At 45.1% G+C, this 27,087-nt stretch overlaps 1 protein-coding gene across 3 annotated transcripts; it reads left to right on the forward strand.

Annotated features, from left to right (window-relative positions):
- The first annotated feature begins 791 nt into the window (after positions 1 to 791).
- Positions 792 to 27,087, forward strand: cdk16 (cyclin dependent kinase 16). Of its 3 annotated transcripts, XM_076275535.1 has the most exons (17): positions 792 to 1,137; positions 5,867 to 6,048; positions 8,938 to 9,168; positions 10,061 to 10,194; positions 10,888 to 11,013; positions 12,140 to 12,196; positions 12,364 to 12,478; positions 13,165 to 13,259; positions 13,725 to 13,787; positions 13,933 to 14,056; positions 14,712 to 14,832; positions 15,169 to 15,266; positions 15,782 to 15,887; positions 16,436 to 16,478; positions 16,690 to 16,780; positions 17,318 to 17,395; positions 22,489 to 27,087. In XM_076275535.1, exons 2-17 carry the CDS (start codon positions 5,931 to 5,933, stop codon positions 22,524 to 22,526), a joined length of 1,638 nt encoding a protein of 545 aa, XP_076131650.1. In that variant the 5' UTR covers positions 792 to 1,137; positions 5,867 to 5,930; the 3' UTR covers positions 22,527 to 27,087. The 3 variants fall into 3 exon arrangements, with proteins under 3 accessions (XP_076131650.1, XP_076131648.1, XP_076131649.1); XM_076275533.1 differs by lacking the exon at positions 8,938 to 9,168; XM_076275534.1 differs by lacking the exon at positions 8,938 to 9,168 and having other exon boundaries at positions 5,871 to 6,048.

Here is a 27,087-nt window from a genome sequence, read left to right on the forward strand (position 1 = left end):
TCCCCCTTAGTTATCTGTGGTATGTTAAAATAGCTGGGCAAATCTGAATGTACATACAGATCTGTAACACATAATCAGTAGTAACACTGAGAGAGGACAGAGAGAGTCAAAGAGAGAGAGAGAGAGAGAGAGAGAGAAAGAGTGAGAGAGAGAGTGAGAAAGAGTGAGAGAGAAAGAATGTGTGATCAAACCTTCTCTGATGTAGTCCTCTTTGGAGTGAGACAGCTGTGTGGGAATTACATGCCAGTGAAGGACTTTCCCCTTCAGTCCCTTCAGATTACCAGAATAATATTTTTTCTTTTCTAGTTGTTAGGCCTACATCTGAAATCAGTACGAATAGACGGATATTAGGCTATTTATTGGCTATAGCAGTGTCAGACAATGTCTGACATGAATGAGAATTCCAACCACATGGCTGACAAATTTCTTTCCAAGCAGAGTTAAAGGTTAAATGCTGGATAAATAGCCTGCTCTATGATCATTAGTACTTCATATGTAGAATTACTAAATATGTTATTACATACACAGAGAATAGTTTATTGTGACATGTTTTTCCACTCCTCACACGCGGATTGGCAGAGAAAGGCATCACTTTTGTTCTTATACCTGCTCTCTCACTCCCCTGAGCATTCGGGATCATTGGTACAGTCTGAGTTGGTTGAATGGAATTTGGGTCAGTCCACTTTATGCCCGTTTTAGTTTAAGAGGGGGGGCGTGGGGGGTTTATGTATTTAAATAAGCGATTACGTGGAAGCTACACCTCTCCAAACGCAAGTAGAAGGAACATTAAAAACAAATATCTGGATCTGCAGTCTGCAACTGTATACTCTTGTCATTGTTTCAGCGAACGCGTAATTAACTTATCTCCACCTCTCCAATCAGTCGGAGTGAGTGACTCCTGAGTCTATTCGCAGCTGCTTGACTATCCCTCCACTCCGGATTTGGCAAAGAAGGGAACAGCTGCTGTAACGTTTTAACAATTTTGGAGAACGCGACCCGGGACATGCTGTCAGACGGAGGGGAATCGGTACACCACCCGCGCCAGTAGAATCATGGCCGAGGACTACTGGGAGAGCGCACTGGCTTTGGGATATTATTGTTAAGATTACAAGGGCATACAGGATCCCGCGTCCTAGGGTAAGCAATCAGCCAAATCTGTCCAGTAAATTAGCTGGCGGACATTTTCCTATGTCTGAAGTATTGCGTTAGAGGCATTTCATGTCAGGTCGAAATAAAACATTAAATGTGACTCACCAACTAGCCGGAGACTTCAGCGTTACTGTCTTGCTAGCTCCATTGATGTCAAAAGATTGCAGCGCGCTAGCTCGCTAACCACCTCTGACTTGGGAATCTCCTCAGATGTCGCCTTGTTCGGTTTGGGATAAGGATTCCGATGATAACGTTAGACCCTATATTTCGCCCTGGGTTAACGAAATAAGCTGGATACGGGTTGTCCGTTAATCTGTTAGGCGTAGCATGAGTAATTATTATACATTCCTATGCATTTTAGAAGCAATTGACAAGCTATGGAGTGGACCGAGTGCACCCGAAAGGGCCATACGCGTCGGTAATACAGCTAACTATAGCTCTGCTGCTAGTTAGTTAGCTAGCTTGCTAGATTAAGTCGCAAGATTAACTTGTGAGCTAAACAGCTAACATTACCAAGTGAATTCGCTTCTTGTACGTAATAACAACGCAATTACTTATAAAGCAAGTGATAACGTTACAGTGTAATGCAAAATACAAGTTCATACTTGGTGATGGCTGTGCCCGTGCTCCTCCAGTCTCTCCGTCACCGGTAAATATTTACAGAGTGATTTAGGCTAGTCACGGTGATATAATGGATTAGCACTTTTTATGGTAACTCCCGTCTTTCAGTCGAATTTGGGAATTTTACATGGTTTTCCATCCGCGTGAATATTGTCAACGCTGAAGGTTTCATAGCAAGACAAAGGTTAATGGTGAAGATGTCCCGTATCCAAAAGGGGTACTCTACATTTTGAAGAAGTCTCTCAAAACTACTCTGGGATTACTTTCCCCATTCAAACACCTGAACAATTCCTTTTGCCAATTGCCATCTGATGCCACAGGAGTGCGATCACCATCTTTTGTGAATACCAGAGCCAACAGATGTTGTGAGCTGCTTTCTCTCTGCATCCTCACCCAATCTGTGAGATTGCCTTATGGCGTGTTTTTTGTTGATTTATTATCTGTATGAGTTTTCCTACTGAGAATGGACATATTTGAGATGTAAGGGATTTTTTGTAGTAAACCAGTCCTGCTAACCTCCTTCAAGCGAGTCAAACTGCTCTGTGGTGCTTAGGGTTGATCATCAACGTGCAAGGTGTCTGTCACCTCCCAGAAGTCAAGAGATATTGAGTCACTGTGGACCTGTGAGTAAATGAGCACAGGTCATCTCCACCCCCCTTATCCACCTCATTCAATCAAGAAGCTCATTTGGGGTTAAAAATTCTGCAGCCAGCTTATGTAACTCTAAGCTGCTGCTTGTGTTGGAATTCACATTTTATAGTTTGCCTGATGCGAGAGCATCATGTACCAGTGCAATTGGTGAAAGAACACTCTGATCTGGCAGTCTCTGACAAAGGACCCTGGGTGACACTCCTGAGAAGGGAGACGTGCACACCTTCAAGGGGGAGTATGACTTACCATACTATAATACGATACAACAATTCACTACCCATGGACAATTTTTGTTAAGTCTTTGTATAGTTGAGGAAAATAATTAGTTCAATTGTATTCCTCATCCACCCTACCTGAAATGTCTCTTGTGGATAGACGTGTCCATAGAGTCTGAAAATGAGGATTTAGCAAAAAATTCTTGCTTTTTGCTGGCGAGCAGCAGGTCTAGATGAAAGTCTGTGAGCATCAGACATCACAGCTACATCAGACAAGGGAAATGCATCTGACAAAGTGGCAAAATGCAGCTGGTGTTTGCCAATTATCCAAAGCAACCCTATAATCACAGCTTGCCGAACCAAATGCCCATTTAGCTGTGAGCTTACACTGTAACATGCTCTTTATCCAGACCCGAGAACCAGTTTGTAAAGCAAATGCGCGCAACATTATTGAAAAAGGCTGAGCATACTAATCCAGCTCAAGGCCTGAGTCCAGGCCATGCTGTGATCGTTGCTGTTTTTTTCTCTGTCTCTAATGTCACTAACATTTGCATGTACCTTAATTACACCAGTGTCATTGAGAAAATTTGATGGTAAAAATACTGGAGACGTGATTTTGTATTTATTTACGTGACGTCTTTCATCCACAAACTGATTGGTGACCCTTTAATTATCAGAGCATCTGTGATGTGTTGACAGGACACAGGAGTCAGGCTCTCCCTGTTGCATTCGTTTATGAGAATGTGGACTGGGCAGTTTGTGACTCCAAGGCCCTTAACTAAAACTGTGTGTGTGTGTGTGTGTGTGTGTCCACAGAAAGAAAGCCACCTGAATCCAAGCAGATAGTTAGAAGGAAAAAAGGACAGCACTTAAAATGGTTGTCCTCTTGGGTTTCAGGTCTAGGTTTCCCCCTCTGTTTGACCGCTTGCTCCCTCGGCCAGGGGGGCAGCACGAACTCCGCTAGCACCATCCTAGCAATCCAAACTATTTGAAACATTAATCTTGTCATCCCCTGGATTGTTTGCATTGACAGTAACCTGAAGTGATGCGCCTCTTCTGTTTTTATGAGGGTGCGGATCATATGTCCCCCAGCCCCCACTAAAAAACTAAAATGTTTCCTACGGCTGCATTTTGTAATGGCAAGCCCACAGAGCAGGAAAGGTGGAAGAGGCGATGCAGAGTGCACACACTGCAGCAGAATGCTGAATAAGAAGCCTGGCGGCACCCCATTGCCTGCTTTTTATGATGCTTTTACTCGGATTAATGTCACTTTATTCTCCCACCCTCCCCTATACATTGTCAGCAGAGGGAAGATGTATACATATCAGGGAGTGTCTACCGGTTTGGAGTGTAAAGATGCTTTCATATACACTGCAGCACCCGGGCCTGGCCGCAACGTAGCGCAACACTCAAGTCCTCCATCAGCGAGGAGTGGAGAGAGTGCAGTTCAAGTCTGAATTCATGCGGTGGCAACAGTGAAGTGGCTCGCTGCCGTCGGCATGTGGGCATCTGTTTGTGTGTTACAGATCTCATTTCCCTCTCTCGAGCATCAGAGCAACAGATATCATCATCTGCTCTCTCTCTTCCTCTCTCTCTCTGTCTCTTGCACTCTTCCCCTTTTCTCTCTGTCTGACTGAGTGTTTTTAAAAATGCTCTAAGCCCTCATCATTGGTCCAGTAAAAAGGGGGAGATTCGACAGGGACTTTTAGTAGGTCAGTGCCCTAAGCGGGAGAGGTCTGAGAGTGCAGATTTGAAACCGGATTCTGGGTGGCTTCGGTTGTTCTGCATGTGCCAAGGCAAGTGATTAGTTGCAGAGGAGAAAACACAAGCCTTCTGGCTGCTTGGCACGTCTGGAGAACTGTCCCCGAGTTTCTCCCAGGCCCCTTCCAGACCGGCTGGTGGTTTGTTTGTGGAACTGTTATCTAACCAGTTGTCCTCTTTCGTCCCCAGCTTTGGTATGTTGGGAGTTGTTTTGTGGCAATAATATTCTGGGCTATCGAGAAATTTGATTGCCGACTTCCCATTTGCCAGCGGAGCGGAGCTGCATTGGCACTCTGAGGAGGAATCCCTTGATTCTGTAACAGAAAAAAATTATGCGGTCATTATTTCCATTGGGTCTCTGTCTATTAGTAGGAATAGAACGATAATAAAAAAAAAAGGATGTGAAATGACAGCGGGCACAGCCATTAATCCTCTGATCTGCACGCTGAGTGTAAGCGCCGTTGGCTGAGTGATGTATTTATTGTGAAAGCTATCAGTCACTCGACAAGATGCCTCCAAGCGCTACAAACTCACTGGATAGCATGCTCTCTTGTTCCCCTCACTCCTCTCTCTCTATCTCTATCTCTCTCTCTCTCTCTATCTCTCTATCACACTCTCCTTGCTCCCTCTCTTTTCTTTCCCCTCTTGGTGATGATTGGGAGAACATGTTTATGATTTAAACCGGCATAGGCTATATCCGTAAATGCCATCTGGCTGATAGTTGTCCACATACTGTACAGGGCACATACGGTGGTTTACTTTTAAAGCCTTTTACTGTAGATTGTCACCATACCAGCTCAATCAAAGCACTCTTGATCTGCTGATGTTCGGGGTTGGGTAAAGGTTGATGTCTGTGTATTATGGCATGTTTGTGTCAGCAATGATGGTTCACAGTTTGCTGTGTGTCCCAAGGGAGCCACCGTTAAGAACTTGTGCTTTTGTGTTTTTCTTACAGAACTGTTTTAATGATCAGCGCGCTTGTGCCTTTGTTTGCGCAAGTGTGCGTGTCTGGGATGAAGCAGTCGGTGCCTGTGTGCCTTTGCGTGTCTCTTGTGGATGCCCGTGTGTATCTGTGTATTTTGGTGTGTATGCTCATCTCTGGTGCAGTGAGTAAGTGTTTGTTTTTTTCCCTGTCGGAGTCCACTGCAGGCTGCCTGAGCCGCAGCTCTGGTTTCAGGCTTTTGTTTTTTCCTCCAAGTGCCTCTGCCCAACCCTTCACTCTCCTGTGTCGTGTGTGTCGTGTGTGTGTGTGTGTGTCGTGTGTGTGTGTGTGTGTGTGTGTGTGTGTGTGTGTGTGTGTGTGTGTGTGTGTGTGTGTGTGTGTGTGTGTGTGTGTGTGTGTGTGTGTGTGTGTGTGTGTGTGTGTGTGTGTGTGTGTGTGTGTGTGTGTGTGTGTGTGTGTGTGTGTGTGTGTGTGTGTGTATTGGCTGCATAACTATTTGTGTTCTTGTTTTTCCTGTGTGTGCTAGGCAGGCTGATTGAACAGTGGCTGCCCCTCCTCCCTCTGCATCACGCCCCCCCCTGCCGCCGCTGATGGACCGCATGAGGAAGATCAAACGGCAGCTGTCCCTGACACTGAGGGGGGGCAACAGCAGCGACAAGTCCCTGAGCGAGACCATCAGCTCCCAGGACAACGCACACAGCGACTCCGGTACAGTAAAACCCAGAGCTAGGAGCTGGACACAAACAAGGTTTTGCATAGTTTCTGGAAGAGTAAACGATCAACCAATCAGTCTATCAGTCTGATGTTCATACATCACTTTGAAACAGCATAGTTATGCTCCAGTGTGATGAGTTTTAAATGATTGTAGTTATATGAATTGTTGTGCATTTTGATTCATCAGCAGGCTGATCATGGTACTTTTTGGCTTATCTAACACATGGTAGTTGTAGGCCGAGACGCACCTAACCCATAGTGCAAGCGCGAGCGCAGACGGTGAACTGACACATGGAAGCCTGGAAGCTGTGCGCTGAAACTTCAGTTGCAAATAGGCTTGCGGGCATTGTGAGCTAACCTAGCACTTGGCGTTTCACCGCTGTAGGCTATGCCACCAGCAAGCAGCATAGCGCCGGGGTTCAACTGTTTGGGTTATTCAGCAGGCAAAGGCACAGAAGAATCTCTGATTGCCTTTTCACCTTGTTGGACCCCTAGCTTGATGGCTGCCGTGTTGTTTCACATCCACCAGACCGTCACTAAAAACGCAGATGGGGTTACAGAGACGGGTGGGAGGTGCACAATTACCACTCACGAAGCCGCAAAGGGTTTAGTCAGGCATTCGTCACTGGCGGGATCGGTCATTTACGCCGAAACAGCCCCTCCTACGCTCGAGCTTTGCTGCGTTTCGCCGGCCTCCCCCACGAGGCGTCAGCCTCGCTGTCAGAGACGCGACCCAGCGAAGGCGAGTTGCGGCGGAGGAAGATGGAAGGAGTCTCCGGAGAGCTATTTGAATGTCGACGTTAATAAATTCCTCACGCGCTCCCCCTGTGTTAACCTTCCATTTTCAACGAGGCTCTGATTGCGGCCTCATAAATTTCAGTTGGCCCGAGGAAAGTGAGCAGCTTCTTCGTTCTTAGCCCTGTTATATACAGCACTATCTACTTAAGGAAGATGTCAGGAATTCCATTATGCACTTTCCCCAAGAGGCCTGTTATCCTCGCAGCAGAACTAGAAAGCCACTCTGTCAAGGAGCCGGATGCTTATGCAAGGGGGTTTTGAAGAACCGCTGGTAAAAGAGGAAGAACCACCAGTTCATGTAATGCGGTTCACCCCGGGGCCTCTCTGAGACTGAGTGATGCAGGGCACACAAGACATCAGAGTGGGAATGCTACGGAGCAAGATTAGCAGCATGTTGAGCCCAAAGCCAGAGGAGCCAGATTCAACGTTGGCAAAAAGAGGCAAATGTTTGTGGCAGACGGGATTTGCTTTGAACTTCTAAATTATAATTTTGTTTGGTGTGAACATTTCAAATTGTTCGCTTTACACTGTAAACAAAAATGATGAGCGACAAGGCAATTGCCATGAATGTTTTCCTATGTTTGCTGAAAATGAATGTACCTCTGGCTTTAGGTTCAACATACCAATAATCTAGGTTCGTACCCCTCAGGCAGGAGTTTTGCACACATACACACGTACCTACACACACACACACACACACACACATGCACACATACATACATACAGTAACCTTAAAAGCTCTGGATGGGTCTTCCTGAGGATTCTACTGGCTGTTGGACACAGGCGCATACGTCTTGGGGTAGGGTGGAGGGATGGCAAAGCTAATCTTTCCTGCTTGCTTACTTATATTTATTTCTTTAAAAGCATGTTTTGTTTTACAAGCATGTCTCCTTCCTCCTCCTCTTCCTCGGTCTCGATACTGACTACCTCTCTCTCTTCTCTAATCACTTCATGTTTCTTTATTCCGCCTCCTCAACAAACTTCAATAAAACCGCTCCAGCATATTCATGTTAGCCTGGTCAGCGGAGAAAGGTTTATGGATTTATCCCACATGTACGTGACATACGCCCAGTCTCATACCATAGTCCATGCGCTGAGTAGCTTTTATAAGCCTGCACCCATTCCCAAGTGCGACTATGCAGACAGCACACGAGGCAGTGGACAGGAGGCAAGGAAGTACCGTCACGTTTCCTCCAACACTGGTGGTGTATTGAGAGCCTCACAGGGTCAGGATAATGAACTCTGGAGAGTGATTAGGTTATTGATCGTCCACCCTCGGGCAGCAGGAGTCCTCTCCTTCCCGAAGGCCCTGCTATTGGCATTCCTGACTATTAACGGTGAAGATGTTCCTTGCTAATCAACCTTTTTTTCTCTCCCCGTCTTTGAACTTCTGTTGGTCTAAGTGTTAATTACTCTATTAAAAAAATGCATGTGGCTAATAATCTGTTACCCTATTTAATTGGTTTGGTTCTTCTCTTGTTTGTGTGTTTTTGATTTTGAACTTGCTTTCTCTGTGTGTTTTTTCCCTCCCTGATAACCCTCCCTCCCTCCTTCCTTCCTTTCTCTCCCTTCCTCTTCCTCCATTTTTTATTCTACATCATACCCATACCCTCCGCTCTCATCCTTCTAATCACTCTAATACCTAACAATTCTACTGAAACGTCCCCCCTTGCCTTTGCCAATCTGTTTCTCTCCTCTCACTTTACCCGTTTGGCTCTGTATTCCCTTCTTTTATTTATCTCCATCCTTTGCATTCTGTCTATCCTCTTCTCCCATCTCTTTGTCCCTCCACCCTCGCGTCCTCTCTTTTAATCCACTCATTTTTTCTTTTATATCCGCTTCCTCCCATTTATTCCCACTCTTTCTTTTCCTCCCTCCTCTCCTCCCCTCCCCTCCCCCTTCCTTTCTCTCTCGGTCTCAATGCACCCCCCCTCTCCCTCTCCCTCTCTTTCTCTGGTCTTGCTCCTGGCTCGCCATCTCCATACCCCGTCCGTATCCTCATTCCCATCCCCCTCTCTTCCTCATGTCCTCTCTCTTCCCTTGCGTGCCCTCCTCCTCCTCCTTCCTCCTCCCTCTCTCTCCCAGAGGCCATGCCAGTGCGGGGCAGTGGTGGTGGTGGTGGCGGTGGCGGCGGCGGGGGTGTTGGCAGTGGGGGCGTTGGCGGGGGGAGCGTTGGCGGCCTGCGGGGCTCCGGGCGCTCGGCCGGCGGCTCCCTCAGCATGCACTCACTACTGCAGTCGTACAGCAGCGCCCTGCGCAGGCCGCGCAGCCTGGGCCGCAGCCTCAGCTCCTATCTCAACCACGCCACGCGCCTCGGTACAACACACACACACACACACACACACACACACACACGGGGCGATCCAGAACAGACCACGCACCAAAGCACGGGGAGGGTGTGGGTGTGTGTCCTGTGGAGATGGATAAATGGAGTGTGTGTCTGTGTATCTGTCTGCTAATAGATATGGAAAGCGGTAGTGTACACAACAGTGAGGTTGTATTTGTGTGTATGTTTGCTAGGATGTCTTCATTGTCTATCAGAGAGATCCCGACGTGTGTGTGTGTGTGTGTGTCCATGAGCGTGTTTTAAAGCTACCAGGTGTAATGTTGTGTGTAAGTGGGGAAATGAGAAACTAGCTCCTGTTGGACAGCAGAGCACCTGATTTAAGCAGACATCAGATAAAGGTACTGTGCTGAAAAATGGTTTGTGAACAAGATGGGGAGCTAGCCTCTTAACCACTGCTGACCTCTGGGAAATAGCCTGCTGTCTAGTACTTTTCACTGGGAAGCCCTCATCCTGGAGTCACCGCATCAGCCCAGTCACAGCGGTCAAAAGTCAAACCAGTAACCCAGACTGTACCGATACTGAATTGGACAAATGGGGTTTAAAAGTAACATGTAACAGTAACATTTAAAAAAGATTAAATCAAATAAGATAAACGCTTGATGTGTTATTCTACATTGCCTCTGGTTGGATATAGGATATGTTTAACACTGGGAGTGAGGCCTGAAGAACTGTTTAAGGAGGAAGGATTTGTGTGCAGTTTCCCTTCCTGTGTCGCAGACTGGCACCTGACAGACTTACGGCTCCAGGGCAAGAGGATTAGTGACTCTGCAAGATGGGGCATGATGGCTACTGTGAGCTATAATTAGACTGTGTTTTTGTCTGTCTGTGTGTAAATGGCTCTGTGTGTGTGTGTGTGTGCAGAGATCGTCCATGAGGACGTGAAGATTGGCTCTGACGGAGAGAGCGACCAGGTGTCGGCCACCTCATCGGATGAGGTGCACAGTCCAGTGCGAGTCCGGCTCCGGGAGAAACCGGGCCGCAAAATCTCCAACGAGGTGCCCCTTTCCCCCTTTTTTGCCCTCATTTTTCCTTTAAAGCTGCAGTCTGTGATTGTAACCCATTACACATTCTAGATGTCCGTTGTATGTGTGCTGTCAAAATAACCTCTGGTGTCCATATGTAGTCCTACATGTATGTCTGTAAATGGGAAACGAAGTGACTCAAAGCAAGCACTCTGAAAACCAATCAACACATTCTCTCAGGAGCATGGATGGAAGCAGTATAATTTTATGATCCATAGAGCTCAAGTATCAACAATTTTTCAGCAGAAGCAGACTGTACCTACTACATCTTAATTTATTTCTTCCCACTGTCTCTGTGGCTGCTCTTCCTCTGTCTCTCTCTCTCTCTGTCTCTCTCATCCATCAACATGCACCCATCCTTGACATCAGTCTCCTACTGTTACTCCACATATCTGTCTTCCATAAAGGCTCTTCTTCAGCTGTCTCTCTCTCTCTCTCTCTCACACACACACACACACACACACACACACACACACACAGAGCTAGCTGCTTGAGAGCAGATGAAAGCAGACATGTGGCTTCTCCCGGCTGCTATGCGGAGTCTTCTTTTCAAAATGAGTCTGTTGGCACGGCTTCTCAGGCTTGTGCCAGCTGCCAAGGCTGGAGGGGCTGTTTTTGCAACAAGTTAAGTGCCGTTGTAACAATGTTGTTTTTGTTGTTTTTTAGGACGTAAATAAGCGTCTGTCGTTGCCGGCAGACATCAGGCTTCCCGATGGCTACCTGGAGAAGTTCAGCCTGAACAGTCCGCTGTTTGACAAGCCCCTGAGCCGACGGCTCCGAAGAGTGTCTCTGGTACAGAACCCACGCCTCTGCTCTCGTTCTACATGCCTTTCGGTCATGTTCTCTAGTGTTTCTCTCGCTCTACCTACCACTCTCTCTTCATCTCCCTCTCTGATGAAAAACTCTTGTCTCCAAACTCTCCATATTTGTTGTGATTTATTTTCCTGCTGTCTTTGCCTTTCTTCTGTACCATCCACTTCATCTTCCTCCTTTTGAACTCTTCGTGCTCTTTTTTCCCTCCTCTCCTCCCTCTGCACCTGTTTCTTCACCTCCCTCGTTCCCTCCCCACTGCTTCCCCATTTCCCTCTCTGTCCTCCCTCCTCACACCTCTCTGTCTTTTTATCCTCTCTGGCTTGTTTTCTGCGTTGCTGTTTTTCTCTTCCTTTAATCTGTCGTGCTTCGCTCCTGTACTGATCTAATCCCTCGCGTGTCCCGCGTACGTTCTCTTTCATCGCCGTGGTGTCCTGCCGCTGAAGGATTCTCAGCATTTTGCACTTATCAGCAGCGTGTAGCCATTTACACTCCGACAGGCAAGAGCCTTCGATAAGCCTCCTAATCAGAGGAACCATTTTCTCTCTGAGGAAACAATGTACAGTGTATCTGAGGGTGTTGTGGGGGGGGGGGGGGTCTGCCGTCTCAAACCCTTTTAGGCCACTCAGCCCGTCTCCATTTAAAGTATAAGGACAACTTGCTCTCTGAAACCTCTGATGGAGAGATTATTTTGTTATCATCGGCTTCCTCACATTTTCAGTCGTTATAAAAAGGTTAAGCATCCTTTTGTTGTTTGTATGCATTTATATATGCATTTTTTTTTTGTTTTTTTTCCCATTGTTTCCTGTTCAGTGTTTCCCTCTCCGATGTGAATAGCATTGTTGTGTAAGCATGCAGTAAGGGCAGTATGTAGCAACAACACTTTTCTTGTGGACTCGTGCTGGAGCTTTGGTAGCATCCCTCCTCTGCAACTTATGTAATGTAGCAATGCATGAAAATAGCTCCCCCGCAAATTAGGTAAATCGTCACATGAGTTTGGCCAGATGCGTTTTGAAGTAGGACTGTGGTTTTCATTTGTATTTTGTTTGTGTTTAGTTGCTTTCCATGCACTCCTGTAATAATGGTCACATTTTTGGTTGTTTTGCAGTCTGAAATTGGCTTCGGGAAGCTGGAGACCTACGTCAAGCTGGATAAACTTGGAGAGGTGAGGAGGTCAATTACAGAAGGAATACCTTTCTGCCATTCATACCTTATGTAGTTGAACCTCAAGACTCAGGGGAAGTGTGTGTGTGTGTGTGTGTGTGTGTGTGTGCGTGTGCGTGTGCGTGTGCTCACATTTTTATATGAACATCTGTGCTTGTATTGACCCAGGGCACGTACGCCACTGTGTATAAGGGCCGCAGCAAGCTGACGGATAACCTGGTGGCTCTGAAGGAAATCCGACTGGAGCACGAAGAGGGGGCGCCCTGCACTGCCATCCGAGAGGGTGAGGCACACACACACACAGATCTGCGCGCACACACACACACAGCAATATTCCACCAAACAATTCTTGGTAATATAATACTTATGCGTGATGCACTAAAAAATGAATCCATGAGCTTCACTGCTGGGGATTATTGTCAATTCTGTCTACTTGAATTACTCTTTTATCTTTTGTTACATCGTTTAACATGAAATTAAGTTTGGAATGAATGATCTTATCCACTGGATTTCCTGGATTGTCCGTTAGTTAAGAGAACCTTAATTGACTAAAAGATGCAAACTTGTTGGAAAGACTGTGTAAAGTGCAGGATATACTGTACACTCACACACACTTGATCACGCAGTCAGATACACTCGCATTACCATCATAAAGATGCGCTGACCGCAGTGTGTAAACTAATGCATGAGTTGTAGCTAAAAATACACACACACACACACACACACACACACAGCCCTGTCCCCGAGCGAAACCAAAGCAGGCCCCCTGTCCCAAGAGTGGTGGGCAGTCGTTCAGATAACAACCTTGGAGCTGAGGAAGGTTGCTGTCCTTTTTACTGTGCACTAAGTCTCACTTTGACTTTCGCTCTTTCCTTTGTGTCTGTCCATTTCACTCACTCTCCTCTCTCTCTCTCTCTCTCTCTCTCTCTGTCTCTGTCTCCCTCTCTACTGTCTGTCTGTCCACTCTAGTGTCTCTTCTGAAGGACCTCAAACACGCCAACATAGTGACTCTGCATGACATCATCCACACTCAGAAGTCCCTGACGCTGGTGTTTGAGTACCTGGTGAGTCAGTCAGTCACACACACACACACACACACGCACACACACACACACACACACACACACACAGACACACACACACACACAGACACACACAGACACACAGACACACAGACACAGACACACACACACACACACACACACACACACACACACACACACAGACACAGACACAGACACAGACAGGGGTCTGAGAACATCGGACACTAATGTGGCCCAACAGGGACACACACACACACACACACACACTCTTACGCACTTGAACACCCACACTCACACACACACACACACACACACACACACATACTCAAATGCACACTGGCAGCTGCTTGCATAATTCAGCCATCAGGATCCAGCAGATGATGTCTAGTCCTCCATTTTGACTGATGAACAAACTGTCTTTCTTTCTTGCTCTTTCTTTTCTTCCTGTCATTTATTCTCTCTGTCCATTGCCTCCCCTCCTCCCAGGACAAGGACCTGAAGCAGTATCTGGATGACTGTGGTAACTGCATCCACATGCACAATGTGAAGGTAATCTAGACCAGCTGTTGCCCCCCCACTGGGTTATTTAAATCCGTGCTTTTTGAGCAGTCTTTCAGGTCCACTAAACCCTTGATTGACCCTGACCCTGTGGATGATTACCTCTCTCTCCCTCCCTCTGTGTCTGTCTCTGCAGCTCTTCCTCTTCCAGCTCCTGCGTGGGCTGAACTACTGCCACAGGCGTAAAGTCCTCCACCGAGACCTCAAACCCCAGAACCTGCTCATCAACGAGCGCGGGGAGCTGAAGCTGGCTGACTTTGGTCAGTACCGCCCTGCTCACACACACTTTCACTCACTTGCGCGCGCACACACACACACACACACACACACACACACACACAGCGGCAGCCTAGCAACTGCTGTCACCACGGCTCTCTTCTCACGCCTCCACCCCATGTGTCCATGTCCTCATTAGTGGTCAGAGGAAACCCTTTCCTGTCCAGTGCCCTCATGCATAGATACATGCGTACTTACATACATACATACATACAGATACATGTAGTGAATGTCTGTAATGTTATACACTATTCCAGAATCATAGAACATTTATTCTATGAGTTATTGAGTTGCTGAGCAGTATTGTACTGTGTTCTACATTCAGTTTCTCGTTCTCAGTATTCTAAAGTGAGCGTGTGGTTTTCTACATTTAAAAAGTGTAGTGTTAGCAGTTCTCTTATCCCTGATTTGCTTAGTGTTTTGGTCTTGTGCAGACTAGACACCATCTAAAGCTCTCATCACACGAGTTGTGTTTTTCGGGTCGACTCTGTTTTTTGGGTCGAGGCTGTCTTTGGATGTGACGGTCGGGTTTTAATTATGGGCTGCAGGAGAGCTTTGGACTCGTGTGTGTGTGTGTGTGTGTGTGTGTGTGTGTGAGATCTCTGTGTCTAATGTGGGGGTCTTTGCGGACTGTTGCAGGCCTGGCGCGGGCCAAGTCCATTCCCACCAAGACCTACTCCAATGAGGTGGTGACTCTGTGGTACCGTCCGCCAGACATCCTGCTGGGGAGCACCGACTACTCAACCCAGATAGACATGTGGTAAGACTCACAACTCAAACACATATAAACACACACACACCAAATAGCAGTGCTGCTCTAGAAACTACTTTCATGTGTGAGATCTGTGTACGAAGATGGCTTTAAGAAAAAAGGTTTCCCCCTGTGTTTAGGCTGGTGGGTTGGAGAGAGTGTGTGTGTGTGTGTGTGTGTAAGGAGATACTTGTTTGGAAGAAGGGTGTGTTAGATGGTGTGAGTTTAAAGGCATAGGCATTGACTGGAAGAGGTGTGTGTGTGTGCATGATTGTGTGCGTGCATGTGTGTACTGGTGTTTTGCAGGTATATTGACAGTGTGTGTGCTTTTGTGTGTGTGTCTAGGGGTGTGGGCTGTATTTTCTATGAGATGTCCACGGGCCGGCCGCTGTTTCCAGGCTCCACGGTGGAGGAGGAGCTGCACTTTATCTTCAAACTGCTAGGTATGCCCTCTTATCTGCAGCTGCCCCAACCACCCAGACAGCCGCCGCCACCTCCTCCCCACTCCTACTCTCTCCTGGAGACATAGGTGCTCTGGACTTTGCTGCTTTTCTTTCTCTTTCTCTTTCATTTCTCTTTTCCTCTTTCGCTCCCTACCCTGTCATCACTTCTGATTTACTCTTTCTTTCCCATTCCTTGTCTGTTCAGGTTCTAACCTCGTCTGCTCCCTCCTCTCCTTTCCTTTCTGAATGCTCCCCTCTTTCCTCTATTTGCTTTCTGTCTGGCAGTTTCTATCCCGTCTCTCTCTCTCTCTCTCTCTCTCTCTCTCTCTCTCTCTCTCTCTCTCTCTCTCTCTCTCTCTCTCTCTCTCTCTCTCTCTCTCTCTCTCTCTCTCTCTCTCTCTCTCTCTCTCTCTCTCTCTCTCTCTCTCTCTCTCTCTCTCCTATCCCTTTCTTGGCGGAGTCTGAGCGCTCTCCTTTACCCTTCCCCCCTCTAATGGCTTCTCCACCTGTCTCAGGTACGCCCACGGAGGAGACTTGGCCTGGAATCACCTCCAATGAAGAGTTCATCTCGTATAATTACCCCCGTTACCGTGCCGACTGTCTTCACAACCACACGCCCAGGTGACCACGCCTCTCTAAAGCTCAGTCGTCTGTGTTTTTACATTTACATTTATATTGAGTCATTTAGCAGACGCTTTTATCCAACGTCACTTACAAAATGAGGAATAACTTTCAAGCCACAGGAGACCTGAAATAACAATAAATATTACTATGCAAAGGAGACCTTAGGTAACAATAAATACTACAACAATAAATACTACTATCAGAGGTGTGTGTGTCACCCTGATACTCACTCACTGATAAAGCAGATGGTTTCTGAGTGTTGCCTCCAGCTTACTGAGATGGCAGATGGTTTATGAACATTAGCATTTTGTCAGTAGTAGGGTAAAATATGCTCCAGAAATGACGGCCAAATAGTAGTAGGTGTTTTCAGATTATTAAGGTGGGATTTTGTTTGGCACAGAGGTATGTGCCTTCTGGCCTAGCTTCATTTCAGCATCGCTGGCTGGTTGGATCTACAAAAGTAGCTTAGCATGTCTCTGACTCAAAGTAATATCTTTCTGCCTTTGTAACTCTGTTTTTATTCTCTGTTCTGTGTTGTTTTTCAGACTGTGCAATGAAGGAGTGGATCTTTTATCCAAGCTGCTGCAGGTGAGGAGCTCAATAGCCAAATAGCCAACACCATGTTTACCACACACACACACACACACACACACACACACACACACACACACACACACACACACACCCTATGGGTATTTGTGTTTGTAAGCAAATTAGTGTGATGTGTGTGTTGGTATAGAAATTTGAGCTTGAGCGCGCTGTGTGTGTGTGTGTGTGTGTGTGTTTGTGCTGTCCACAGTTTGAGGGGAGGAAGCGCATCTCTGCTGAGGAGGCCATGAGGCAGCCGTACTTCCACAGCCTGGGAAACCGAGTGATCACACTGCCTGACTGTAGGTTTACACACTCGCACTCCTAACACCAACACATACACCAAGGCACTTGCACATATGCTGTGTGTGTGTGTGTGTGTGTGTGTGTGTGTGTTTTCAAAGCATGCACATTCATACTGGTGCTTATCTATGCCTTTCGGATTTCTAATCATTTGCTGTCCCTATCAGTCTTCTCACAGATCTGTCTGATAACACTGATACATCCAGCTCTCTCCATCATGTCTGACCTGACTTAACACGACTGAAATGACTTTGACTTTGTGACTTCTAAAAACTTCTCTCTCACACACACACAGGCTTGCAGACAGACAGACAGACACACACATACACACACAGATATATTACTCCCACTCTCTGCAGTAACAAAAGCATCAGTGATTGGGTAAATCCTCCTCACTACATCGTCTCTATATAATGCGTCCTACTCCCACTGACTGTCTGCATGCTCTGTATACGCTGCCTTTGTGCTATTACATGGATGTCTTTGTGCCTTTTGATCCAAGTTCCTGGCTGATAATATGCCTGTTCACTCCACAGCTACATCTATATTTGCACTTCAAGACATTCAGCTGGAGAAGGAGCCAGGAATGCGAACCAACTCCCTGTCAGACTCAGGTGAGGCCTTTGTTTGAGTTCTTTACACAGCAGTCTCCAGTCTAGAACATCCCTCTGGACATACATATGATTCACTCCGTAGGGTCACACTGACCTCTGGGCTGGGGAGTGTGTGAGTGATGGATGTGTGCCTTTTAAAAATATGCTTACTTTGTGAACTCCTGCTATCTATCATTCGGTCTTAAAAATACCTCTGACATGCAGTTGTACGGTTAGGAAATAAATTCACTTGTGTAAGCATCGTTGTCATACTTTTGTAAATGTGTAAATATTATGCCCTTTTTAAGTGACAACTGTAAATGTTTGTTCAATCATAAAATATGTGTGAATTTGTAATACTAGCAAAGCGCCCTTTCTTGCCTAGTACTTAACTGCATGCCTTGAACTTAATTGCATGTGTTTTTCTATGCGATCGGTTATTTATGTATAAATCTTGCCATCATACCGATGGAATGAGAGAAGTGCTGTTGAGCTAGTGGAGAATAAAACGGGGTACTTAAAAGAGCGCGTTCATCTCATCCTCCTCTCTCTCTCTTTCTTTCTTTCTCTCTCTCTCCCCTTCCTCTGCCATCTCATCCCCCTGAGAGGCTGTGCGGTTAGATGAGTGGTTGTGCTCAGTGTCATTAATTAAGTCGAGAGCATCTCCATGAATGTTTAATAAGGACCCGATCTCCAATCATCCGCACGGTCCCTCTGATCAACGGCTTTAACTCCACCGCCTGCCCCGCCCTCTGCATCATATTTCACCCCCACTTTTTTGCCTGCTGTCTCCCCCCTCACTTTGATTTCTTCCCCTAACATATCTATACACACTGGTTCAATTTGTTCCCCTAACATATCTATACACACTGGTTCAATTTGTTCTCATAACATATCTATACACACTGGTTCAATTTGTTCTCATAGCATGTTTATACACACTGGTTTAATTTGTTCTCATAACATATCTTTACACATTGGTTTAATTTGTTCTCATAACATATCTTTACACACTGGTTTAATTTGTTCTCATAGCATGTTCATACACACCGGTTTGTTTATGTTCTGTCCCTGAACCTCATCATATCCATTGTTTTCCTGAGATGGTCGCGTGGGGTCACAAGTGGGATTGAGTGTGGTTGTTTTGCTTATTGTCTGTGACTGGGTTTGGTGGAGAGATCAGGCTAATAGTTTATTTTTGCTGTTGTGAATGCTTTTCTCGTGTTCTAGGCGCACGCCATAACTTCCGTCACGTCACTATGTTTCAGAGCTCTTACAGAGATGCATAAGGTTCCGGCACTCCTTAGGTACTTAAAGCGTCACTGACTTGTGTTCACAAGGAGGCGACCCACCACCCCTTTCTCCTTCTAACTGTCCTTGCCCCCTCCCTCCCCCTTGCCCCCCCTCGATGTCATGTCTGCTCCTGCAATGCAATGTTACAATGTTATGGATTGGCCATCCCCCTCCCTTTCCCCCAAAGGGGAACATACGGTGTATTTACAAGTAAGGAATATGTTCCACACTGTGTGTGTGTGTGTGTGTGTGTGTGTGTGTGTGTGTGTGTGTGTGTGTGTGTGTGTGTGTGTGTGTGTGTGTGTGTGTGTGTGTGTGTGTGTGTGTGTGTGTGTGTGTGTGTGTGTGTGTGTGTGCCATGTAAATACAGTATGCCGCCCACACTCAAGGTGTTCCTCTGTTGTTGTCTTATGATGTGCGGTCCATTCCACCCCCTGCAGAGTCCCACGGCACGTTTACTGCTGGGAATATGAATTGTGTGTGTGTGTATATGTATGTGTATATGTATATGTGTGTGTGCATTGGCATCAGTCTTCAGGCATATGCTTGCTTGCTTGTTTGTTTATTTATTAGTTTATTTATTTATTTTCCATTTCCAACAAGCGAGGCGTGAAGGAGAGGCCTCCTGAACATCAGCTGTGTGCTAGGCTGAGCTGGAAAACAGGAACATGTGGCGGCGCCTCACACTAACAAGCACACAGCCTTGCTCTGTCGGCTAGCAGAAATCCACGAAACACATGCACACACTTCTCAGAGCGTGTTTGTGTGTTTAGATGTTGGGATGAGCAGACTGTTGCCTCTCCATAGTATTCGACTCTCTTTGAGTCTTTAAGTCGGCATCAGTTGGAGTGGGCAGCATCTCACCCTCATAGCTGAGACTTGGGCAAATTCTTACATTGCTAAAGATCTGAATGCTCCTAGCCGTGTAATAGTGATGGAAATCAGAAGGACTGCGGAAAAGAGTCTTGTGGATTCTGTGAGTGTTGTTGATTGTGTGAGGTGTTGACACAGTTTACATTTTGAGTCTGAAAAAAATGTAAACACAAGTCCCCAAAATGGAGCACTGCTGAGGTATTAGGACAGGCTGTCTATGTATCATGCCTGCAGAACTAGATCAATGTGTAAATTCTAGAGCCATTTTCTTAGGATGTCAGACGGTAAAGAGTTAGATATTGATTGATTTGATTTTTGGTTTGTTGAAGCACTCTCAAAATGTTTGGAACTGAAACTGTTCACCCGCACAACTTGTGTCTTTTTTACACACACTACTTGGCTCTGTCAGTTTGAGGGACTGACATTCCTTTGAGTACAGAATATTACAGTTATTCAGTTGTGTGCATTTTGCAATGTTAATGCATGTTAACAACAGCATACACACCTTATGCAGCATAGACATATCAGAAATAATGGTGACCAACATAACCATTTTATTTAAACAAACTGAATTGAAACTGAAACTGAAGTGTATTGTGTCAAAATAAGATTGACTGATGCTCAGAAATCAGTCATATAGCACTCATCTTTACTTGCCAAATTGTGCACCATTATGGATTATGCAAAAAGGGAACCAATAAGGACTAGAAACCACAGATGAGCCAGTGTTGCTGCAGAGGCTCAGAATGCACTCTTTCTCTCTCTCTCACACACACACACACACACACACACACACACACACACACACACTTCCTCCCGGCCCCCCTGTAATACTGCTTAAGATATGATGCCCCCCAGGCCCACACTGCCGATCAATAGCTATAACGGAGGCGCATTCTAACAGTGCTCTGCATTACTCAACTCCGCAGGCGGGGAGGGCACAGAGTCCAGGCCTAATGGTCGAATCACTGGCGGCACATGCATTTGGATGTCATCATTGCACAGTAGATGGGTTTATGCAAATGGATGTGGCAGCAGAGGGAGGTCATGCATTTTCATTGCTAGAACTGTTCATGTTAGAGAAGCCATGGCCACAAGTGGCTTGCTGTACCTTTTTAGATCAACAGAAAGTGTGTCTGGAAAATCTGTAGTGTAGAATCTATGTGTTGATAAAACCACAGGTTGTGCATCAGAAGAAAATGATATGGAGTCTGTGTAATGCTTTGGACTTATTCCCCCCTTTGGTGTGAAGACACATGTGGCATGCTTTAACATGTGATCTATCTGATATGAAGATCAGCATCTGTACTGAATTTATAAGAGGTGTCCAGGAAATTAATCTATCTGTATAGTGTTCGTCTAAAAGTAATTTGACCTCGGCAAAATTGCTATTCCATACAGTGGGAGGACGCATATCTCCCTCCATATGAGCCCTTGTGTTCTAGCTTTAGATGACCTCACACTAGTGATGTGATACCAGGGAAGGAGCGAGGCTGTTATTAGCTGGTCGACATGATTGTGATGAAACTAAAGCAGTGATGCTTAGAAACAAAGCCAAACAAACAAAAAAGGCCCACCATATGCTGTCCCTGGCCGGACGTGCAGCGCTAAGCTCAGCTCAGCTCCATGTCGTGTTTCCACATGAGGGTTGCCAGGTCTTTGTGACTAAACCCACCCTGTGGGAGGTCACCGCAAGGCCAGAAACCCGCAGCGTAACCCAGCGCTAATACAGTAGATCTGGCACTCAATTATGAAAGGAGCTTCAGATACTTACATATGGAAGAACGAGAAATTAACCGTGGGACAGATGGTCATTTTGTAATACTCTTGTAACAGAGAGGACTCTTTTTACTTTTCAGTCAGCGCTGTGCATTTAAAATGCGTACTTGTGAATACATGGAAAACGTGTTGGAAAATGGCCGATTTGGCACACATCTCCCATGGATTTCTGAGCCTGTGTGTGTGACAGGGTAATGGAATGCAGTGTGGCAGTGAGTCACCCTGTAACAGAAAACCCCATCTCATCTACCCCCCCCCCTCACACACACACACACACACACACACACACACACACACACACACACACTCACTCTTACTTTGCTGAGTCAGCCACTCTACACCATATTGTAGAGAAGATGAGGAATAAGCACTACACCCACATGCTTGCACCAACACTGTCCTGTACAGACACATGCACTTACTCAGATTAAATGACATCACTCGCAGTGTAGCCACTCTTGTATTGCTCTGCTCTGCTGTCTGTCTGTCTGTTAACATGGGCCACATCTGTTTACATTTAATTATTATCTTCTACTGTATATAGATAGAACATATGGCCCAGCACTGCTTCGTGTATATTGTGCTGATGCCCCTTGAAAGGAAGGAGCACTATTGTGCCCCCTTCTGGACAATAAATGTACTGTAATGCCCTGGTCCTGGAGGGTGAGCGCAGAGCAGAGGTTTACAGCAGTAGCTGGGGCCGGTGACGCACATAACGCCCCGGTTCCGGAACGTTCTGGCCTTGACGACTGAAGTGTGAGCTGCAGCGGCCATCTGCGATCACAGCTCTCGAAAGGGCACAATCTGGTCAACACTCTCTCGCTCTTGCTCTCTCTTGCTCTTGCTCTCTCGCTCCCACTCTCTCATATCACAGGGCTTACGGGTCCATATGTCTGTCTGCTCCCTGGCCTCTCCTGATAATGTGATTGGTTGTGATATAGTGATGGTACCCCCCCCCCCCCTTCTTGCCCTGTGATGTGCTGTATGCCAAGGTTGATGACATGCAATGCAGAAGAGATGATGATGACTGTTGTGCTGATGCCTATGATTGATGATGGTGATATGGAATACCATAATGTGGATGACTATTCACAGTAAAGTAGTTTGCGATGCTAATTTTAGTGTTCTTCCTCCCCTCTCTCTCTCTTTCATCCCTCTCTCCCCTGCAGTGAACAGCATATCTCGGCGGCAGAGTCTGCTCTTCTGAGCGTGGGGAGCTGGTCAGAGATGGGACGCCCGTGTGGAAAGGACGAGCTGAGACATTTCCACGTGTGATGTGATGAAGGGATTCTAATTTAACTTTGTATCTTTTATTTTTTTTTTTGTTGTTTTTTTTTTTTTTTTTTTTGATTTTCTGACTAATTATCTGGTCCTGTGGCATTTTAGTGTGGACGGGGTCACTAGATGTTTACATTTGAAATGCTGACATTGATTTTTCTTTTTCTTTAATATAATATGCACTTCTTTTCCTAACCGAGGTTTACCACTCCAGTCAGGCTGTCATTGCTGTCCATTTGTCTGGACATTGTTGGACAAGGAAGGACTTTTACAACTCCTTCAAACGTTAAAGTTCTCGACGTTACAGTTCTCGCATCATAAATTCTGTCATCACAAATTTTACAGGCCCAGATATGAACACTAGAATTTAGAGGGAAAAAGGTTGTTTAGATTAACCACAAAGAACAAATCACACAAAGTATTTAGCAATATCTCTGACAATAGAGTATGTATTTTTTCCCTATAATCAGTAATTATTATAATGAAGGAACAAACATTTTGTGTATCATATGGGCACTGAAATCTGAGAGTAGGTGCTGTTGAATGTCATTTTGTATTAAGATGAAGCTGGGGGACACCTCATATCAGTCTTCCACTGTCCTTTTGCTGGTTTGACAGTCATTTACACCCCCACCCCCCACCACCCCTCCTGGGCCAGAGTGCACCTGCGTCTTGCACAGCACCACCTGGATGCTATTTTGTAATAGAATCTTTCTGTTTTGTCATCTACCTGCCAAGTTTACAATTTTACATCACTTTCTATGTAAAGCTCAACAGAACTCTGTTGGTCTGTCTCACAGTATGTACTTATCGCCTGCATTGTTTTCTGGATTATTGGATTTTACTCACTCTGTTCACCATTTGTTTTCTTTCCTTTTGGTTCGTCGTTTTGGAGTCGGTTTAAATGCAGCGCATGGTCTATCTATAGACACACACACACACACACACACCCCCAGCAAAGAATTGCTGTGAAGTTGGCTGTCTTCGCTGTGCTGACTCCAACAGTACTTGCAGGTGTCTATCTGTTGAGCTTACGCCATGCACTTCATAGCACCCACAGCAATAGCCTGCGTCAGCGTCCAGAATCTTTAGCGGTACAGGGAGTCAGCTGAGGACTGTTTAGCCGGGAGCAGTAGAGGGGTCGGGGCCTGTTCCTAGTATTCTGTTCCGGCCCTGTCTGTGATCACTTCAGGTGGTGTAACTTGTGGAGGGGGATGTTCTGTCTCAGGACGTACCAACCCATGTGCACTATGCCTGGAGTCAGCAGGATAGGTTTGTGTCCAACCGACCCCCTATTGGTCTAATAACAGATCAACCGATTAAAAGAAACCAAAGTCAAAAAGCTTCAATACTGTTGTTGTCCCTGAGCTGCCCTTGATATCAGTGCTCAACACTGTTGTCCAAGACCCCCTTGATTACTACTTGATAGAGAAAGATACTGTTCTTATTTGTAACTTCCTTATGTTTTTAGACAGTTTTATATACAGGTGGTCATTTTCAGTGACTGACGATTCTAGCAATTCTATGGAGTCCCTTGAACCTGTGTTTAGTTTGGTGCGAGTTGTGACCCCATTCGATGACGTGATTAGTTTGTGTGTGTCTGCGTGCGTGTGTGTGTGTGTACGTATGTGTATGTCAACGAGGGAAATGTGAAAGTGCATGGCGGTGTTCTATGGTGGCAGACTGGTACGTTGTAAATAGCCTTTAGAATGTTTTTTTGCAGAACAGAACAGAATACTGTGCAATGAGAGGAACCTCTTTATCGATTATGTATTTTTTGAAAAAATAAGGATATCATTTTTGTTAGTCATATCATTGATGATGTTGTGTTCTTATTTTTTAAACAGAAAAAGAATAATTGTTACTTCTTTAGGAATCCTTAACAGGTGTAGATATTTGGAATTTTTTCCTTTTTTTATTTGGATAGTCTTTCTTCCAGTGGTGAAAGTGGCTGTACTAGTAATGTAAGCTTTCATCAGGAGTTCTGCATTTGAAAGCATTGTCATGGAAGGGCTCATAAACTGGCCAATGGCAGTTGTGGGGATAGCCTCCCCTCCCCTCCCCTTCCGTCCTGTTCTGTATTGCAATAACTGTTGAACGACGCAATAACCAGTCCTTTGAACCAGAACCTTCCCAAGATTTGCAGTGAACCTAAGGCTTTCATACACTAAAATAACACTAGGTCCCAGACAACTGGACCCTATACACAGACCGAATGAATGAATGCAGCCAGCAGCACAAAAAAAAAACTGAAATCCTTCAGTCTTTTTTAATATACATATTGAGCAGTCCATTTTGCATTTGATTTGGAAAGGTATTGATGTTTTTTTTGTAACTGACAAGAGATGTTATTCTGAGCCAATACAAGGTAAATTCCTGAAGCTTTCAATATGGATAAAATGGGTTTGTTTCTCTTGTGCAGTGAGATAAAGGGGCAGCCTTTTTTGTATGAAACATAGTCAGTATTATTTGAGGTTCATCTTGTTCATGTAAAAGGAATCTGAAAGTGACTGATGTGGGCTTGAAATGACGTCTGTTCAGTTGCCTCTCGCTTTCCAGCTGCTTTCACGTAGCTCTGTAATATCCCAATGGCATTGTGTGTGTGTGTGTGTGAGAGAGAGACTACGTAAGAAGGGAGATGTGCATGGATATATTGTGTAAATTTGCAAGCTCTGTACATATGTATAGTTTCAGAAATGGTACTCACACACATAGCAAAGCAATATCTGATGTACAAGCACATTTCACTTTGGGCAGTTCTTCAGAGGCTGACGCCTTTCTCGGTCGGCCATCCAGGCTTCTCTTCCTGCCATTCATGTGAAGGACTTTTACACTCAACACAACTTCTGAAGCCAGATTTTCTCTTTCTGTCAGATAAAAGGCATTTGCTCAGGATGAACCTGTGGGGTTATCTTTGTTACCTATAAACACTGACAAAAAAAGTTCATTTTGGAGAGAATTCTGAATAATTGCAAGAGCTAATCCGATGTTGTTTTTTTATGGCAATAGATCATCATATCCACCAAAGCAATTCTTCTAAGCGAGAGCACTGATTTAAGCGAAAGAAATGTTTAGTGTGAGGGATAATTGTTGCCTGATGGCTGTTAAGAAAAGGCTACAATAATCATGACTTGACTGACTGTTGTACAAACTGATGTGGCTGCACTGAATCTCACAGAACTCGCCATCACAATATCACCACCCAGAAATAATTGTAAAAAATACATTCAGAGGCATATGTACACCTACACAGCTGGAAATACTATGTTTGTATGGTTGGCATGAATCAGGATAAATGTGAAAACCAATTTCAGGCAATACAATCGTTGGCCAAAACTCATGCTTGTGTGGTCCTTTACTCACAGTTTAGACTGTTCCTAACTAAGATCTGTTCTGGAATGGAGGCCTACTGCACCATTGAAATTCTTTCATAATAACACTGCATTCAATTGTGCCACTGTGAAGCATCCAAGTCTAGGAGAAGATATTAAGAGATGTTTGAGTGTTTCAGATATGATTATATTATATATGCATTGTCTTTTAGGATTTGTAATTTCTTGAAGTGGAACTGATGATAGTGAGCCCTCTCTAATGAGGTATAGACTCACTTATAAGGCACGCTCAGTTTAAACAGCATATATCCTTCAGACATACATAGTATTTCTGTCTGAAGATGTATAGAATCAAATGATGTATTTCTCCCTATTTCTAGAAAATTGATATACAAAATTATACTTTAGAAACACTCCCAGACACTTAATTATCTAACATGACATTTTTAACATATTCTAAAAAGGAAAGTGCCTTCAAAAATTGACATTTTTGGAATTTGTAGCCTTACTTTCAAATATTGGTAGACCAAACAGCAAAAAAATTAATTTGTGCAAAAACAAATGCATTTTTAAATAAAGAAACATCATTTACATGTTCTATATGATTTGGATGGGAACAAATGAACACATGGTGCAGTGTGTTTGCAGTACTTTTCTAGAGTCTATCCCTCACAAATCCAGACTTCTTTTGCTGGAAATCCACAGATAATATTCAACATGCAAGAGTCTTTCATATGACAGGCTATTTTCAGCAAGTCGACTGAAGTAGTATATGTACAAGACAGTTGGACATATGATGCTCACATTTGGTCAATATCACAGCAGCCATACTCTTTACATCACGCACTATTGCGATTGCTCCTTTGTGTGTACTGTGAGCAGCTTTTGTTTGTGGACTGCCATTGGCTTTTACTGAGTCAACACCAAAGTTATCTGCAACCTTGCATGGTATAATTCTTCCAGATATGTGCTAAAGCTTATATCTTGCTATGTGATCCTTAGCTAGTTTCTTCCAAGTCACTGCAGAATATAACTAGCTGTTATGGAATCACATATACTTTGGATCCAAGTAAGAGACATCTTGAATATGTAATTGTTGTAAATTCCTGTTTATTCAGTGTATTCAAGACGTATATAGTTCAATAAAGATGTGTACAT

The sequence above is a fragment of the Alosa pseudoharengus genome, unplaced genomic scaffold (genome assembly GCF_046254945.1).
Source record: "Alosa pseudoharengus isolate Yale_2024_CS ecotype anadromous, Long Island Sound unplaced genomic scaffold, YU_APseudo_1.1 YU_APseudo_1.1_scf_9, whole genome shotgun sequence".
Lineage (NCBI taxonomy): Eukaryota > Metazoa > Chordata > Actinopteri > Clupeiformes > Clupeidae > Alosa > Alosa pseudoharengus.

Excerpts from the sequence above, each read along its gene's own strand:
- cdk16 (XM_076275535.1), top strand. The coding sequence starts at position 5,931 with ATGGACCGCATGAGGAAGATCAAACGGCAGCTGTCCCTGACACTGAGG. Across the intron at positions 9,169-10,060 it reads CAACCACGCCACGCGCCTCG|AGATCGTCCATGAGGACGTG; the intron begins GTACAACACACA and ends GTGTGTGTGCAG. Across the intron at positions 16,479-16,689 it reads TTTTATCCAAGCTGCTGCAG|TTTGAGGGGAGGAAGCGCAT; the intron begins GTGAGGAGCTCA and ends TGCTGTCCACAG.